The sequence below is a fragment of the Oryzias melastigma genome, linkage group LG20 (genome assembly GCF_002922805.2).
Source record: "Oryzias melastigma strain HK-1 linkage group LG20, ASM292280v2, whole genome shotgun sequence".
Classification (NCBI taxonomy): Eukaryota; Metazoa; Chordata; class Actinopteri; order Beloniformes; family Adrianichthyidae; genus Oryzias; species Oryzias melastigma.
Window position 1 is genome coordinate 2,803,311 of NC_050531.1, and position 14,113 is coordinate 2,817,423.

The following is a 14,113-nucleotide window of genomic DNA, read 5'->3' on the forward strand; positions in this document are numbered from 1 at the left end:
ATTCAGCTTACAGCATTCACACTAGCATTATCACAGGTAATGCTATATATCTAGTTCATAATTATGTTAAAAAGTTACGCTTTTAAAGTTTTAAAAATGTAGTTTTGGAGTGTTCAATAAATGTTTATCCTGTTCGATGTTTTTGATTTTGGCTCCTTGTCTGATTCAGTTTGACTCCCCTGTTCTACAGCTTCATAGAACATCTATAATCTTGATATTTCCTGCATTCTCCATCCAGGTTTGACCATTTTTCACGGTTTTGACTGTGGGTTAATTTTAAGTAGAAATTTGAATCAACTTTCCACTCAAAAGGAGCTTAAATAAGTGTCATCACGCAGCAACGTGTCTGGTAAACTCTTCTCTTTAATCGACAGACTTCATTTCCCTCCGTGTCGCGGCACGCTTCACAGCTCCACTTCAGCTTTGAAGCCAAACTGAAACGCTTAAATCTGAGCGGTGGAGCTCGTCTGTGCCCTCTCTGTCATTCCCGACAACCATCTTCCAGACGAGCCAGATAAGAGCGGGAGAGGAGAGCTAATGTAGCCTAGCTGCATTCCTCCTTTCCCAGATACCTGCAATCAATAGAAAGCTGGATGAATAATAAATGATGACCAGCTCCGCACGGCCCGCCTTTGGTCCGGCCCTTGAAAGCGGGATCTGTTTGTGCTCTAAACACATTAAAGTCATTATCCGAGTGTCTGATGAAACGGCTAATGTGGCTCGTTAAAGCGAGAGCGCAGGAGGAGGGAGCGCGCCGCTTCTGGACCGGCTGCTTCTGCACGCGTCCGTAATGTTTTCAGACATTTTTCAAGATGCTCTAATTGGCCCATCGGTCTAAACGGGGAAGACAAAGTGAGGATACACAGAGAAGAAAGGAAGGGGGAAATGAGGCAGAAGGTGCTGAACATACTTCAAACTCACCTTAATTGCTTGAAATGATGGAGGAAGGAAGAATTCTTACAGTTTTATTATTTTTAGGGCTCATTTTGCTTCTAAACCAGCACAAAAAAGTACATTTGATGCTATAAAATGAGTTTTAATCCAGGATCTGAAATGAGTTTCACCTGCGAGGGAGCAAGGGTTAAAGCCCCCCCCAGAGGGGCGCTCTTCCTCACCGCTGACGTCAGTGGGACTCCTCTGCTCGCTGAGGTGGCCTGTCAAAAGCCCCCAGCCTGTAAATGTCAGCATCGCAGAAGATGCACCTCTCTGCCGCGCTGCAAACAGGCACGCTGCTGCTAATCCGGGATTTTTCACAACGCTGCACTTCCTGTTTGTGCATTTGCTTATGCAGGATTATTCTGCAAAGGGACTATCAAAGGGCTGTGCAAGTTTAGCACATTTCTTTTAGATCTTACAAACCAATTCGGTTTGGGAAACTTCCAGGAGGAGGAGTGATGTCGCTGCAGTTATTACACAAGTTTTTGGGCCTGGAGCGTTTAAGTATTAAAAAAATGGACAAAAACTGTTTGGCTCAAACCTGCAGAAGCATCTTTCGTGTGGAAGACGTCTTTGTGTCAGTGGAGTGCACAAATGGAGGGAGCTTTTCAAAATGGAAACCCGCTTCCCCGAGGGGGTCATCCACCCTGACGCCCGGCGACAGAACTCACCGGAAGGACCGAAGTGCAGCGGCTCCGAGCGCGGCGGCCCGACTGGCATTAGCGTCAGCGCGTCCTGTCAGCTTAATGCGTTTCCATCACGGAGGAGACGATTGGAAGAGGAAGCTGCTCTTTCTTCACCGTTGTTCCATGACATAATGTGGGAAGTAGTGCTGCTACAAACGATTATTTTAATAGTCGACTAATCGGGTCATACGCAAACTGGAAGTAAAGATCACATCTTAGCGTTAAACTGACTAAAAACTAGATATATAGCATTACCTGTGATGATGCTAGTGTGAATGCTGTAAGCTGAATTTGGCCGCTGAAGATGCTAATGCTGATAGCTGAAGATGCTGAAATTGATAGCTAAAAACGCTGAAGCTGATGGCCAGCTAAAATGCCAAATTAGCCTAAAAAAATGAAAAAAAAATCTAAATTAGTCAAAATAGCTAGCATGTAGCTAAAATATTAGCTGAACTCCGAAGTAGCCAAAAAACTGGGAAAAAAAACTAAATTAGCCAAAACAGCTAGCATGCTATTGGAATATTAGCTAAGCTCATAAATATCCTAAAAAACCTGGAAATAAATCATAAAATAGCCAAAATAGCTAAGATGTTGCTGAAATATTAGCTAAACTCAGAAGTAGCCAAAAAAATGAAAAAAAAAAAATCCTAAATTAGCCAAAACAGCTAGCATGCTGCTGGAATATTAGCTAAGCTTAGAAATATTCTAAAAAAACTGGAAATAAATGATAAAATAGCCAAAATAGCTAGTATGAAATATTGGTTAAACTCCGAAGTAGCCCAAAAAATGAAAAAAAAATCATAAATTAGCCAAAACAGCTAGCATGCTGCTGAAATATTGGCTTAACTCCCAATAAGCCAAAAAAATAAAAATTATAAATTATCCAAAATAGCTGGCATGTAGCTAAAATATTAGCTAAACTCTAAAATAACCTAAAAGAAAAGAAAAAAAATTATAAATGATCTAAAATAGCTAGCATGCAGCTGAAATATTAGCTTAACACCTAATCATTCAAAGAAAATAAAAAATCGCAAATTATCCAAAATAGCTAGCATGTAGCTGAAATATTAGCTAAACTCCAAATTAGCCTAAAAAACTTGAAAAATGTCTAATGCAGCCAAAACAGTTTTGGAGGCCGGGCCCCATATGGAGGAGGGCCGTATCCGGCCCGCGGGCCGTAGTTTGTGGACCTCTGCTTTAATCCCACACAAACAGAGGATGAAAGGATTCAGCTCTGAGTTTCTGAGGCATCAGCATCTCCTGCTCGCTGTGATAACTCTGTTTTAAGGCCTGAGGGCCTCGACGGCGGCTGTAATGCCTCCTGCATGGCGCCGCTTCTTATCGCCACTTTCAAATGACACCCCAGCTCCTCAGCCTCCATCTCAGATGGAGCGCACCGGCTCTGTTTGCATTGTTCACGTTCCACGAGATGTTCCAGGCACCATATGTCTGTTTTGGCTGCCTGGGGAGCTGGAGGCGGAAGAAAGGAAGAGGTGATTACAAATAAACAAGAAAATCAGCTTTTTTCTGCACTGAAAGGTAAATCCTGAGTAAGTCGTCCTGCCTCAGACCGCGCACAGCCTCCTCTCCTCACACCACCAAGAATTGGAGGTAATTTCTCGGCAAAGCATCAGGAGAAAACTGCCGGGTCAGTTCGCCCCGAGGAAAGACCAAACCAGCAGTTATTAATAACAGAAGCAAAACGAGCTCTGCAGCCGCCTGCTGTCCGCTGGGAGCTGCTTTAGTCAACCGGCTCCTGTACAGCTGGACGACCAGGCACGCTTTAACGTCTGTGCACGCCACAGAACCGGATCACTAACCGCAAACACAGAACTAGAAGACATTCTGTTCATGTTTTAGCTTCTCGTTTCCACCTGAGAGAAGGCGGACTCACACCGGCGCTCTCTCTGGAGATCTCGTTATGGAAATAAATTCGTCGGCTGAAACAGGAGAACAAGTGAGCTGCAGACGTTTGTCTAAACAGTCTGGAGGAAATAAACCGGTTTGAAAACTAATTTAGTGAATGAAACAATCAGAAAAATGGGAGAAAATGAAACGATCGTGATGGATGTTTACAGATGTGGTCAGAAGTTTACATAAACTTGTAAAGTGATTTTGACTAATTTACACTTTTTCCACAGTTTTTTTAGGAAATTTTAAAGTTTATTTATTTTAGGTACATGCTAGATGTTTTGGCTAACCTAATTTTTTTGTTTAGTTTTTTGGGGTAAATTTGGGATTCATAATTTAGGTGGCTATTAGCTTTAGCGTTTTCAGCTATCAGCTTTAGCGTTTTCAGCTATCAACTTCAGTGTTTTCAGCTATCAGTTTCAGCGTTTTCAGCTATCAGCTTTAGCGTTTTCAGCTATCAACTTTAGTGTTTTCAGCTATCATCTTCAGCATTTTCAGCTATCAGCTTCAGCGTTTTCAGCTATCAGCTTCAGCATTTTGAGCTATTATCTTCAGCATTTTCAGCTATCATCTTCAGCATTTCCAGCCATCAGCTTCAATGTTTTCAGCAATCAACTTCAGTGTTTTCAGCTATTAGCTTTAGCGTTTTCAGCTATCATCTTCACCATTTTCAGCTATTTGCTTCAGCGTTTTCAGCTATCAGCTTCAGCATTTTGAGCTATCATCTTCAGCATTTTCAGCTATCATCTTCAGCATTTCCAGCCATCAGCTTCAATGTTTTCAGCAATCAACTTCAGTGTTTTCAGCTATCAGCTTTATCGTTTTCAGCTATCATCTTCAGCATTTCCAGCCATCAGCTTCAATGTTTTCAGCTATCAGCTTCAGCGTTTTCAGCAATCAACTTCAGTGTTTTCAGCTATCAGCTTTATCGTTTTCAGCTATAAATTAAGCATTTTCAGCTATCAACTTCAGCATTTTCCGCTATCAGCTTCAGCGTTTTCAGCTATCAGCTTTATCGTTTTCAGCTTTCAGCTTAAGCATTTTCAGCTATCAACTTCAGCATTTTCAGCCATCAGCTTCAATATTTTCAGCTATCAATTTCAGAATCTTCAGCTATTAACACTAGCATCTTAAGTAGCCAAATTCAGCTTACAGCATTCACATTAGCATTGTCACAGGTAATGCTATATATCTAGTTCAAAAGTATTTTAAAAAGTTACAGTTTTAAAAATGTAGTTTTAGAGTGTTCAATCAATATTTTTCCCGTTTGGCCCGCGACTTAAGGTGTGTTTTGGATTTTTGCTTCTTGTGCGATTGTGTTTGACACCCCTGATTTAGGGGCTCCATATCTTAAAGCTTTAAATATACATTTTAATTCCAGCTTCACACCCACAAGTGTAGTGTGTCAATCAATTAGGACACAAATTTGTTTGAGGTTTACATACACTTCTTAAATATTACTTTTTTGTCTCCAAAAAGTAAATATCTTACTTAAAATGAGTTAAATTGAGAAAAATGTCAACAAGAAAACGATAACAAGCCTCAGAAATTCACACAGAAAATAAGAATCTGTTGGAAAAACACTGAAGCTGCATATATTTATGTATATTTTTTATAGACATTTGAGTTGCAGCTAGACCTAGAATTACCTTTAACAAAAAAAAGCATTTCACTCTTTGACAGTAAAACTGTGTTTCCATATAAACTCGCACAGCTTCGTCCTCCTGCTGGTGGATTCAGAGGATAAAGTCCAAAGCTTTTGTTTGCTCTCTGTTCTGCAAACACGTCACATCTGTTTCACTGGAGTCGCTTGAAAACAGGAATATTTCTAACATTTTCATATTCGTCAGCTTCTAAATAACTCATCAGACATTTAAATATACACACCGGAGACATAAACGTTCTTTAGGAAAATTAATTATTGATCATCTTTAGTGATAAAGTGAAGAATTGAGAGGATATTGGATATATTTTAGTTGCTTTCATTGGTAAATAGTCAAAACTATATGTGTCTATTAATAAAACAAATTTTAGTCAATTTTGATCCTTTTTGGATAAACTTGGTTTATTTTTTACCTCCATTATAGTTAAAATCCAAACAGGTTGTAGCTTTTGATTAGTACTTTTGAATCAGGGCTGTTGAACTCAATCACACAACGGGCCAAAATCCAAAACACACCTCAGGTCGCGAGCCGAACAGAAAACATTTATTGAGCATTCTAAAACTACATTTTTAAAACTTTAAAGCTTTAACTTTTTAAAATAATTATGAACTAATTTACAGCATTACCTGTGATAATGCCAGTGTGAATACTGTGGGCTGAATTTGGCTTCTGAAGATGCTGAAATTGATAGCTGAAAACGCTAAAGCTGATAGCTAAAATGTTAGCTAAATGCCAAATTAGCCTTAAAAACAAAAACAAAAAACTTAGGTTAGCCAAAACAGCTAACGTGTCGCTGAAAAAAAAGCTAAACTCCAAAAGAGCCTAAAAAAACAACAAATAAAAACCCCTAAATTAGCCGAAATAGCTAGCATGTAGCTGAAATATTAGCTTAAATTTAAAATAGCCTAAAAAACTGAAAAAAGCCTAAATTAGCCAAACCATTTAGCATGTAGCTGAAATATTAGCTATAGCTGAAGATGTTGAAATTGATACAAAAAATACTGAAGTTGATAGCTGAAATCACTGAAGCTAAAGCTGAAAAAGCTGAAACTGAAAGCCAGCTAAAATATTAAATGCCAAATTAGCCAAAAAAAAGGACTAAAAGCCTAAATTAGCCAAAATAGCTAGCATGTAGCGGACATATAAATTAAACTCCAAACCAGCCTAAAAAAACAGAAAATCTTAAATTAGCTAAACAGCTGAGATGTAGCTGAAACATTAGTTAAATGCCAAAACAGCTAGTACGTAGCTGAAATATTAAACTCCAAAATAGCCTTAGAAACTGATAAAAATCCTAAATTAGCCAAGACAGCTAACATGTAGCTGAAATATTACCTAAACTCCGAAATAGCCTAAAAAAACTGAAAAATTCTGTATTCTAAATTAGCCAAGACAGCTAGCATGTAACTGAAATATTGGCTAAACTCCAAATTAGCCTAAAAATATCTCAGTGAATGCCAAAAAAAAGTCCAAAAAGCTGCAGAATGACAATTTATTAAACTTTAAAACCGTAACTTTTTAACATAATTATGAATAATAAAAAGGCAGGAATATTATTCCAGAATTAATCAACTTAAATAACTTTCAATATTTTACTCTCCATAAAAATATATTTTGTCAAAATAACACAAGTTAGAGATAAGCACAGATTACATTGAGCCATTAATAACAATCCGGCCCCCGGCCTTGACTACGACACATTCTTTAAATGTTCCTTTTTTGAAGCTTCTTTGTTACTTATCTTCTACAGAGACAGTCTAGCAAAGGATGCTGGGAAAGTTTCTTGTATTTGTGCTGCAGCAGCTTCATGCCTTTAACACAGCAGCTGTCTTCAAGGCTCTCCGGCATCACACTTTAATTACTAAACCCTCTCCTTCCCTCAGTGACGCTCCGACCGCATTGTCTTAATGAGCTGAAGTGGTTTCAGTGTGAAGTAAATCCCGCAGACGAGGTTCTGGTCCTTTGACCTTTGGGTTTGTCACTGAAACAAGTTATTGAGAGTAAAAAAAAGTTTTCCTGAAACCAGTTTCAGGTCAGTTTGAGGTTTGTTTTTCTGACTTGTTTAAATGCATTTCCACATAATATTGATTTTGGTTTTCAGACACAGAAATCATTTGCATCTTTATTAAATCAGACTTTTAGGTTTTATTGAAGAAATCTGAAAAAAATGAGGATTTTAAAGAAAAGACAACATTTTATAATTCTAAAGATGATGAAAGAAGACAAAGAAAATAAAAATCTGTTGTAAAACATGATTTATTCCATCATTTTCCTACAAAAATGATAGAAAATGTCAAACCAGAGTCATGCGTTCACCGTCCAATGAAATGTTTGCGCATCAGCAGAGAATAAACCAATCATTTATTTGCAGCAGCAGCTGCAGGTTTTTCCTGATTAAACAGATTACAGTTGATTTAGTTACTCACTGCAGGCCAGACATGGATGTGATGGTAATCCAGAAAACAGCAGGAAAGTTCTGTACGATTCTGAGCAGCAAACTGCATGATGGGAGATTCATTTCTCCAGAAGTTTGAGGTTCTGATGGTCCATTTCCTCCGGCTGTGGTCCAGTGTTAGGACGATCCCGGAAGTGAGCGTGGGATGAGGTCAACAAGTTCAGACGTTCTGTGTTAAAACTTAAAAAACCATAATTACACTTTATCAAAATGTGTTTTCTTGTGTCCATGAATTCTTCCAAAATAAAAGCAAAAAGAGAAAAAATAAACAAGATAAACTAAAAAATCTGTTCAAGAAAGTTGATTTTCTTCAGTAAAATGGAAATATGAGCAATAAACTTAGACAGAAATAGAAAAAAGTGCAGATTTAAAGCTGAAACATTCAGGATTTCATATGTTTTGACCTAAAAATCAATTCATCCTTTAAATGTGTGTTAGAAAATGATATTAGACGGCACAAAAAGAAACAAATTAGAACAAATAATAAAAAAAAAATAATTTGCTATCTGAACTTTTTTCCTTTCATATTATATATATTTCATGCAAAAAATATGCGCTTATTTACATTTTTTTTAAATAGTAATATTAATATTTTAATTAATAAAAAGTAAAAATACTGAGGAGAACATCAAGAGTCAATAACTGGGACTGAAGCTGATTTCTGTGAAGGAATCTGGCAGATCTTCCAGATCTGCTGGCTCACATGCAGCAGCAGCAGTTCGTTAGTTTCACTGCATCCTGGATCTGAAATCCTCCTTCACGACGTCTCCAGTTACATAACTGCTCGTTCTACAACAGGTCCACCTCACAAATCTCGGTTCTCTGCAGAAAAATCTCAAACGAGAAAAGGAGGGAGGTCAGGAAGAGTGGGCCGAACCCAAATGATCTGCACGGATACAAAAACAATAAAATGTACGAATGAAGGAAAACATCAAAAATGTAATTATCAGATATTTTAGGTTTGCACTTAAAGTTTTATTTTGATTATTTGGTGACCTGAAATTCATAAGTGCATAAAAGTGTTAGGTCCTGCTGCTGCTGGGCTGCCCCTTTTCAACACGCCCCGTCATTCTGCTCACCTGGCAGGTGGAGCCAATGATCTTAATCGGCACCTGCCAGGTACTTACGGCAGAGGAGGCCTCAGCATGTCAGGGCGGGAGCAGAGCAGCTGGGTTGAACTTTGAGTTGTGCTGGTTTGTAGTCTTACACTGCTGGGTTTTGTTATTTTAGTTTGCGGTTGGACCTGGTAGTCTTGATTTGTGGGCTTTGTTTGTTTATTTGGGTAGATTTTAGTTATGCAGAGAGCTACTGACTCCGGTCGACACGGCTGGGTCAGAGGTCTCCCTGACTTGTTTTGTTTTGGGGCTCAAACAGACCCTGATGATCTAACAGGAAGTTAACAATCAATTATTATAATCCGATTTTGATTTAATGCTTGTAAACAGTAACAGAAGCCAAATAGTGAGTTTCACATTTGGTTTAACCTTTTAACGTTGGAGCTTCAGTGTTTATGTTCTTTGATTTACTGTAACATTTAAACCGTTAACAACATAATTCCAGTCGATTCTGAAGGAGAAAAGCAGTGTGAAAGCGTGTGTGAATTTTTCATGTGTGTGAATTTACATTGTGTGTGTGAATTAACAAAATGTATGTACATTTGTCGTGTGTGAATTTACCAAGTGTGTGAATTTACACCATGTGTGTGAATTTATCATGTGTGTGAATTTACACTATGTGTGTGAATTTGTCATGTGTGTAAATCTACAATATGTGTGAATTTTTCATGTGTGTGAATTTACATTGTGTGTGAATTAACAAAATGTATGTACATTTGTCGTGTGTGAATTTACACCATGTGTGTGAATTTGTCATGTGTGTAAATCTACAATATGTGTGAATTTTTCATGTGTGTGAATTTACAATGTGTCTAAATTTATAATGTTTATGAATTTACCATGCGTGTAAATTTACACTATGTGTGTGAATTTACCATGTGTTTGAATTGACAATATGTATGTGATTTTGTATTGTGTGTGTGTGAATTCACCATATGTGTGAATTTGTCATGTGTGTGTGTGAATTTACTATATGGGTGTGAATTTTTCATGTATGAATTTACCATGTGTGTGAACTTGTCACGTGAGTGAACTTACCATGTGTGTGAATTTACAATGTGTGTGAATTTACCATGTGTGTGATTTTGTCATATTTAAATCTACAATAATTGTGTGAATTTGCAATACGTGTGAATTCACTGTGTGAATGAATTCATCATGTTCGTGAACTCGCGCCGCTTTTCTCCTTAAGAATCTGCTGGAATTACCGTGGTAACAGTTAAAGTTACAGTATGTCAATGATTTTGTGTTTAAGTGTCACAGATGACGCTGACCTCAGGTGTTAAAGGGTTAAATGATCAGATAGTTTTTCCCATTTTTCAAAGTAAAACAACTTCTATGACAAACCTTCCTTTATCAGACATCTTCTCATCCGTCGTGACCTCCCGCTGTCCTCCTGTCTTTCAGGGGTGTCGTGCGCGTGGACGTTAATCTGCAGGACGTCGACATCGACCAGTGCTCCGCCGACGGCTGGTTTGCTGGAACCCATCGATGCAACCTGACCACCATGGAGGTGAGTGTGCCGGACGTGTGGATCGGACACGGATTGATCCGGCGGTGATGAACATCCACTTCCAGCCTCGGGGTGAAACCGTAATGGAAAGCCAGTAAATCTTTTGACCAAACAGACGAGGATCTGACTCAGCGTGGCAGTTACAGCCCATAAACAGCTGCTTTAACACTCTAAGAACGTCAGAAAAGACGTGTGACATGATCACAGGGCGGATCAATGTCCTGTGAACATCCACTTCATTCTCACTGTGTTTTGCAGTAGATTTGCTTTAAAAATATTCTTGGTTTCTGTGTGAATGGATGTAGAGATGCTAAAGCTGCAGAAGAGAGCCAAGTTTGGGTCTGCCTAAAGATTTATGGGGAAAGGCGCCGCATCGTTCAGCTGTTACCTCTATCACGGCTGAGTCTTTGTGAAATATGAAGTGTTTGTCTGTTGACACTGAATGCATCATGTTGCATGAAAGCAGGGCTGACAGATGGGACAGTCATTCTTCTCTCATTAGGCAGCAGGCAGGGAAACCAGAAACAGACTCGGTTCTGTTCTGGAGGGTCCGTTGGCTGGGTCAGGACTAGGGCTGCCACGAATAATCGACTTAAAATGGTCAACGACTAATTTAATAGTCGATTAGTTTGACATTTATTAAAGTTTTTTTGGGGCTATTTTGGAGTTTAGCTAATATTTTAGCTACATGCTAGCTGTTTTGGCTAATGTAGGCTTTTAGTCATTTTTTTTACTTGGCATTTTACTAATGTTCTAGCTAGATCTCAGCTGTTTAGCTAATTTAAGTTTTTTCCAGTTTTTTTTAGGCTAGTTTGGAGTTTAGCTTATATGTCCGCTTTATGCTAGTTATTTTGGCTAATTTAGGATTTTTTTCAGGGTTTTTTTTTGTGGCTGTTTTGGAGTTTAGCTAATATTTTAGCTACATGCCAGCTCTTTTGGATTATTTTGAATTTTTTCAGTTTTTTTAGGCTATTGCGGAGTTTAGGCAATATTTCAGCTACATGCTAGCTGTTTTGGCTAATGTAGGCTTTTAGTCATTTTCTTAACTTGGCATTTAACTAATGTTTTAGCTCATCTCAACTGTTTAGCTAATTTAAGATTTTTTTCAGTTTTTTTTAGGCTGGTTTGGAGTTTAGCTTATATTTCCGCTACATGCTAGCTCTTTTGGCTAATTTAGGCTTTTAGTCCTTTTTTTTGGGCTAATTTGGCATTTAATATTTTAGCTGGCTATTAGCTTCAGTGCTTTCAGTTATCAACTTCAGTATTTTTTTGGTATCAATTTCAACATCTTCATCTATCAGCACTAACATCTTCAGCGACAAAATTCAGCTTCCAGCATTCACACTAACATTATCGCAGGTATTGCTATAAATCTAATTTTTAGTTAGTTTCAAGCTAAAGATGGTTAAGATGTGTGTTTTACATCCACTTTGTGCATGATCCGATTTGTTGACTAATCAGAAAAAATAATTGGTGATTAGTCGACTATTAAAATAATCGTTTGTGGTAGCTCTAGTCAGGACTCATGACATGAAAGGCTGGAATGTGGAGGAGAGGAAATAGAATTTGTACATTTGTTGGAGAAAAATGTGTGTTTGTGTTTGAAAATGGCCTTCGAGCGCTGGAGTTGTTATACACTTGGACAAGTTTATATTTTACCAAAGGGATGTTCAGGTATGTTCCATCTCTGCTTGGGAGGGAACTTTGTGATGGATCTTCATCAGAGATACCTCATGGATGTTCTCACCTCATCATCAGTCAGTCTATTTCTGCAGAAATCTACAAAGATCAATGTCTACCTCTGTGGTTACATTTGTTTGAATGGTGTTGTCCTGGTGTGAATCCACAAATATTAATTTTATTTGTACAGTTAAAAGTGTGTAGAAACAGGGTCTTTTGATTGAGGGTCAACCATTGAAGCATTCATGGAGGATTGCAACATCTCAGGATTTTGCATTTGCTTGAAAAGGAAACTGGATCTATGGATATCAAAATTGGCCACGATCACGACCCTAAAAAAGGCTTTAATCCACGCGGTGCTCGATTCACCTCTATACCCCCTAGAGGAGGTGTCAAATATAAAAAAAAGTGACAACAAATGAGACTTCCTCTCGGGTTCGTAGTTAGAGTTGGTGTTCCTCAAGGCTCTATCTCAGAGCCTGGTCTTTGCTGCTGCAATAAGCAGTCCCTCAGAGTCTCCTAGTGCAGAGATCACACCAAGTCTACCAAGTCATGAACGTTGTTTAACCACTCCACCTTTGGCCTGAAACTCTCATTTTGAACAAGTTTCACCATCAAATTGTCTCCAACGACCACGTTTAGAGGCTCAAACGAATTGAGCTAAATAATCAGATGTTTCCCTGGAGAAGGATGTTTATTTTCTCTCCTTCCTTTTGAAGATAATGGCGTCATGTCTTAGAAATGGTGGGAGTTACATGAAAAAATCACAGCTAAAGATGGAGCTCAGCACTTTAATGTTCTTCATGAAAGTAAAAGTAAACCATTTTTTTCTCCTTCAATATTTTGTTGAAGAACAAACCAAAATCTATGATCTACAATAATTTTGCAGCTATGAAAACTAAACATTGAGATTTACTGCAAATGATGTTTAAAGTCTGCAGGTGTGTGTAATTTAGTATTGTATGTGTGTGTTTACAATATGTGTGTGAATTTATCATGTGTGGGAATATATCATGTTTTAATTTACCATATGTGTGAATTTAGTGTATGTGAATTTACCATGTGTGTGAATTACTAGTATGCGTGAATGTATTATGTGTGAATTTACAATATGTGTGTGAATTTATCATATGTGTGTGAATTTATGATGTGTGTTTTATTTACAACATGTGTGAATTTACAATGTCTGAATTTGTCTTGTGTGTGAATATTGACATATGTGTGAATTTATCATATGTAAATGAATTTACAATATGATGTGTGTGAATGTACAATGTGTGTAAGTTTATCATGTGTGTGAATTTTACAATATGTGTGTGAATTTACCATGTGCGTGAATAATTGTGTGTGTGAATTTACAATATGTTTGTGAATTTGCCATCTGTGTGAATTTACAGTGTATAAGAATTTTTCATGCGTGTGTATTTACAGTGTGTGAATTTACCATAGGTGTGAATTAACAGTGTGTGTGAATTTATCATGCATGTGAATTTACAATATGTGTGAATTTATGATGTGTGTGAATTTGTCTCGTGTGTGAATATTGACATATGTGTGAATTTATCATATGTAAGTGAATTTACAATATGATGTGTGGGAATTTATCATGTTTGTGTTTTTATTTACTAGATGTGTGTGAATTTACTATTTTTGCATTTAATACATGCAAATTGTGTGAATTTACCACTTTACTCCGTGTGTGTGAATTTACTTTATAAAGCCTTAAAGAAATCTTATGTTCAGATGAAATCAGGTCTTTTAATGTCGTCAAATAGAAGAAATTCTTTTTAAATCCTCACTGATTCAGTAAGATAAAAATCAAATGAATCCTTTGATAAAGACATGGAAACAAAACACTAAAAGTACTATTTATACAAATATGTGTTTAAATGACTTTATAACAGAAAGAAAAACTATATTTTAGTCAGTGATTTTTTTTTTTTTTAACTAAAGCAGCTGTTTCCTAATGACATCTGTGTTAATGATGGGTTTGGTTTCAGATTCAAAGAGGAATTTAATATTAAATATTAGTAACTGTATCTGAAGGTGATCCTGCTCTGTGCTCTGCTTGAGAGCTTTTACCCAAATATTTAACTTTTCTTTTGCCGTTCTTTGGCTCTCAGCAGCTTTTTTCAGTGTAGCTGAAGTTAGTT

At 37.4% G+C, this 14,113-nt stretch overlaps 1 protein-coding gene across 2 annotated transcripts in view; it reads left to right on the forward strand.

The window, feature by feature from the left end:
• gpr158a (G protein-coupled receptor 158a) overlaps nt 1-14,113 on the forward strand; it is an 89,748-nt gene that overhangs the window by 4,921 nt on the left and 70,714 nt on the right. For both annotated transcript variants that reach the window (XM_024280044.2, XM_024280045.2), the window contains exon 2: nt 10,175-10,280. In XM_024280044.2, coding sequence (XP_024135812.1) covers nt 10,175-10,280 — 106 coding nt within the window. The remainder of the gene's footprint in view (nt 1-10,174; nt 10,281-14,113) is intronic.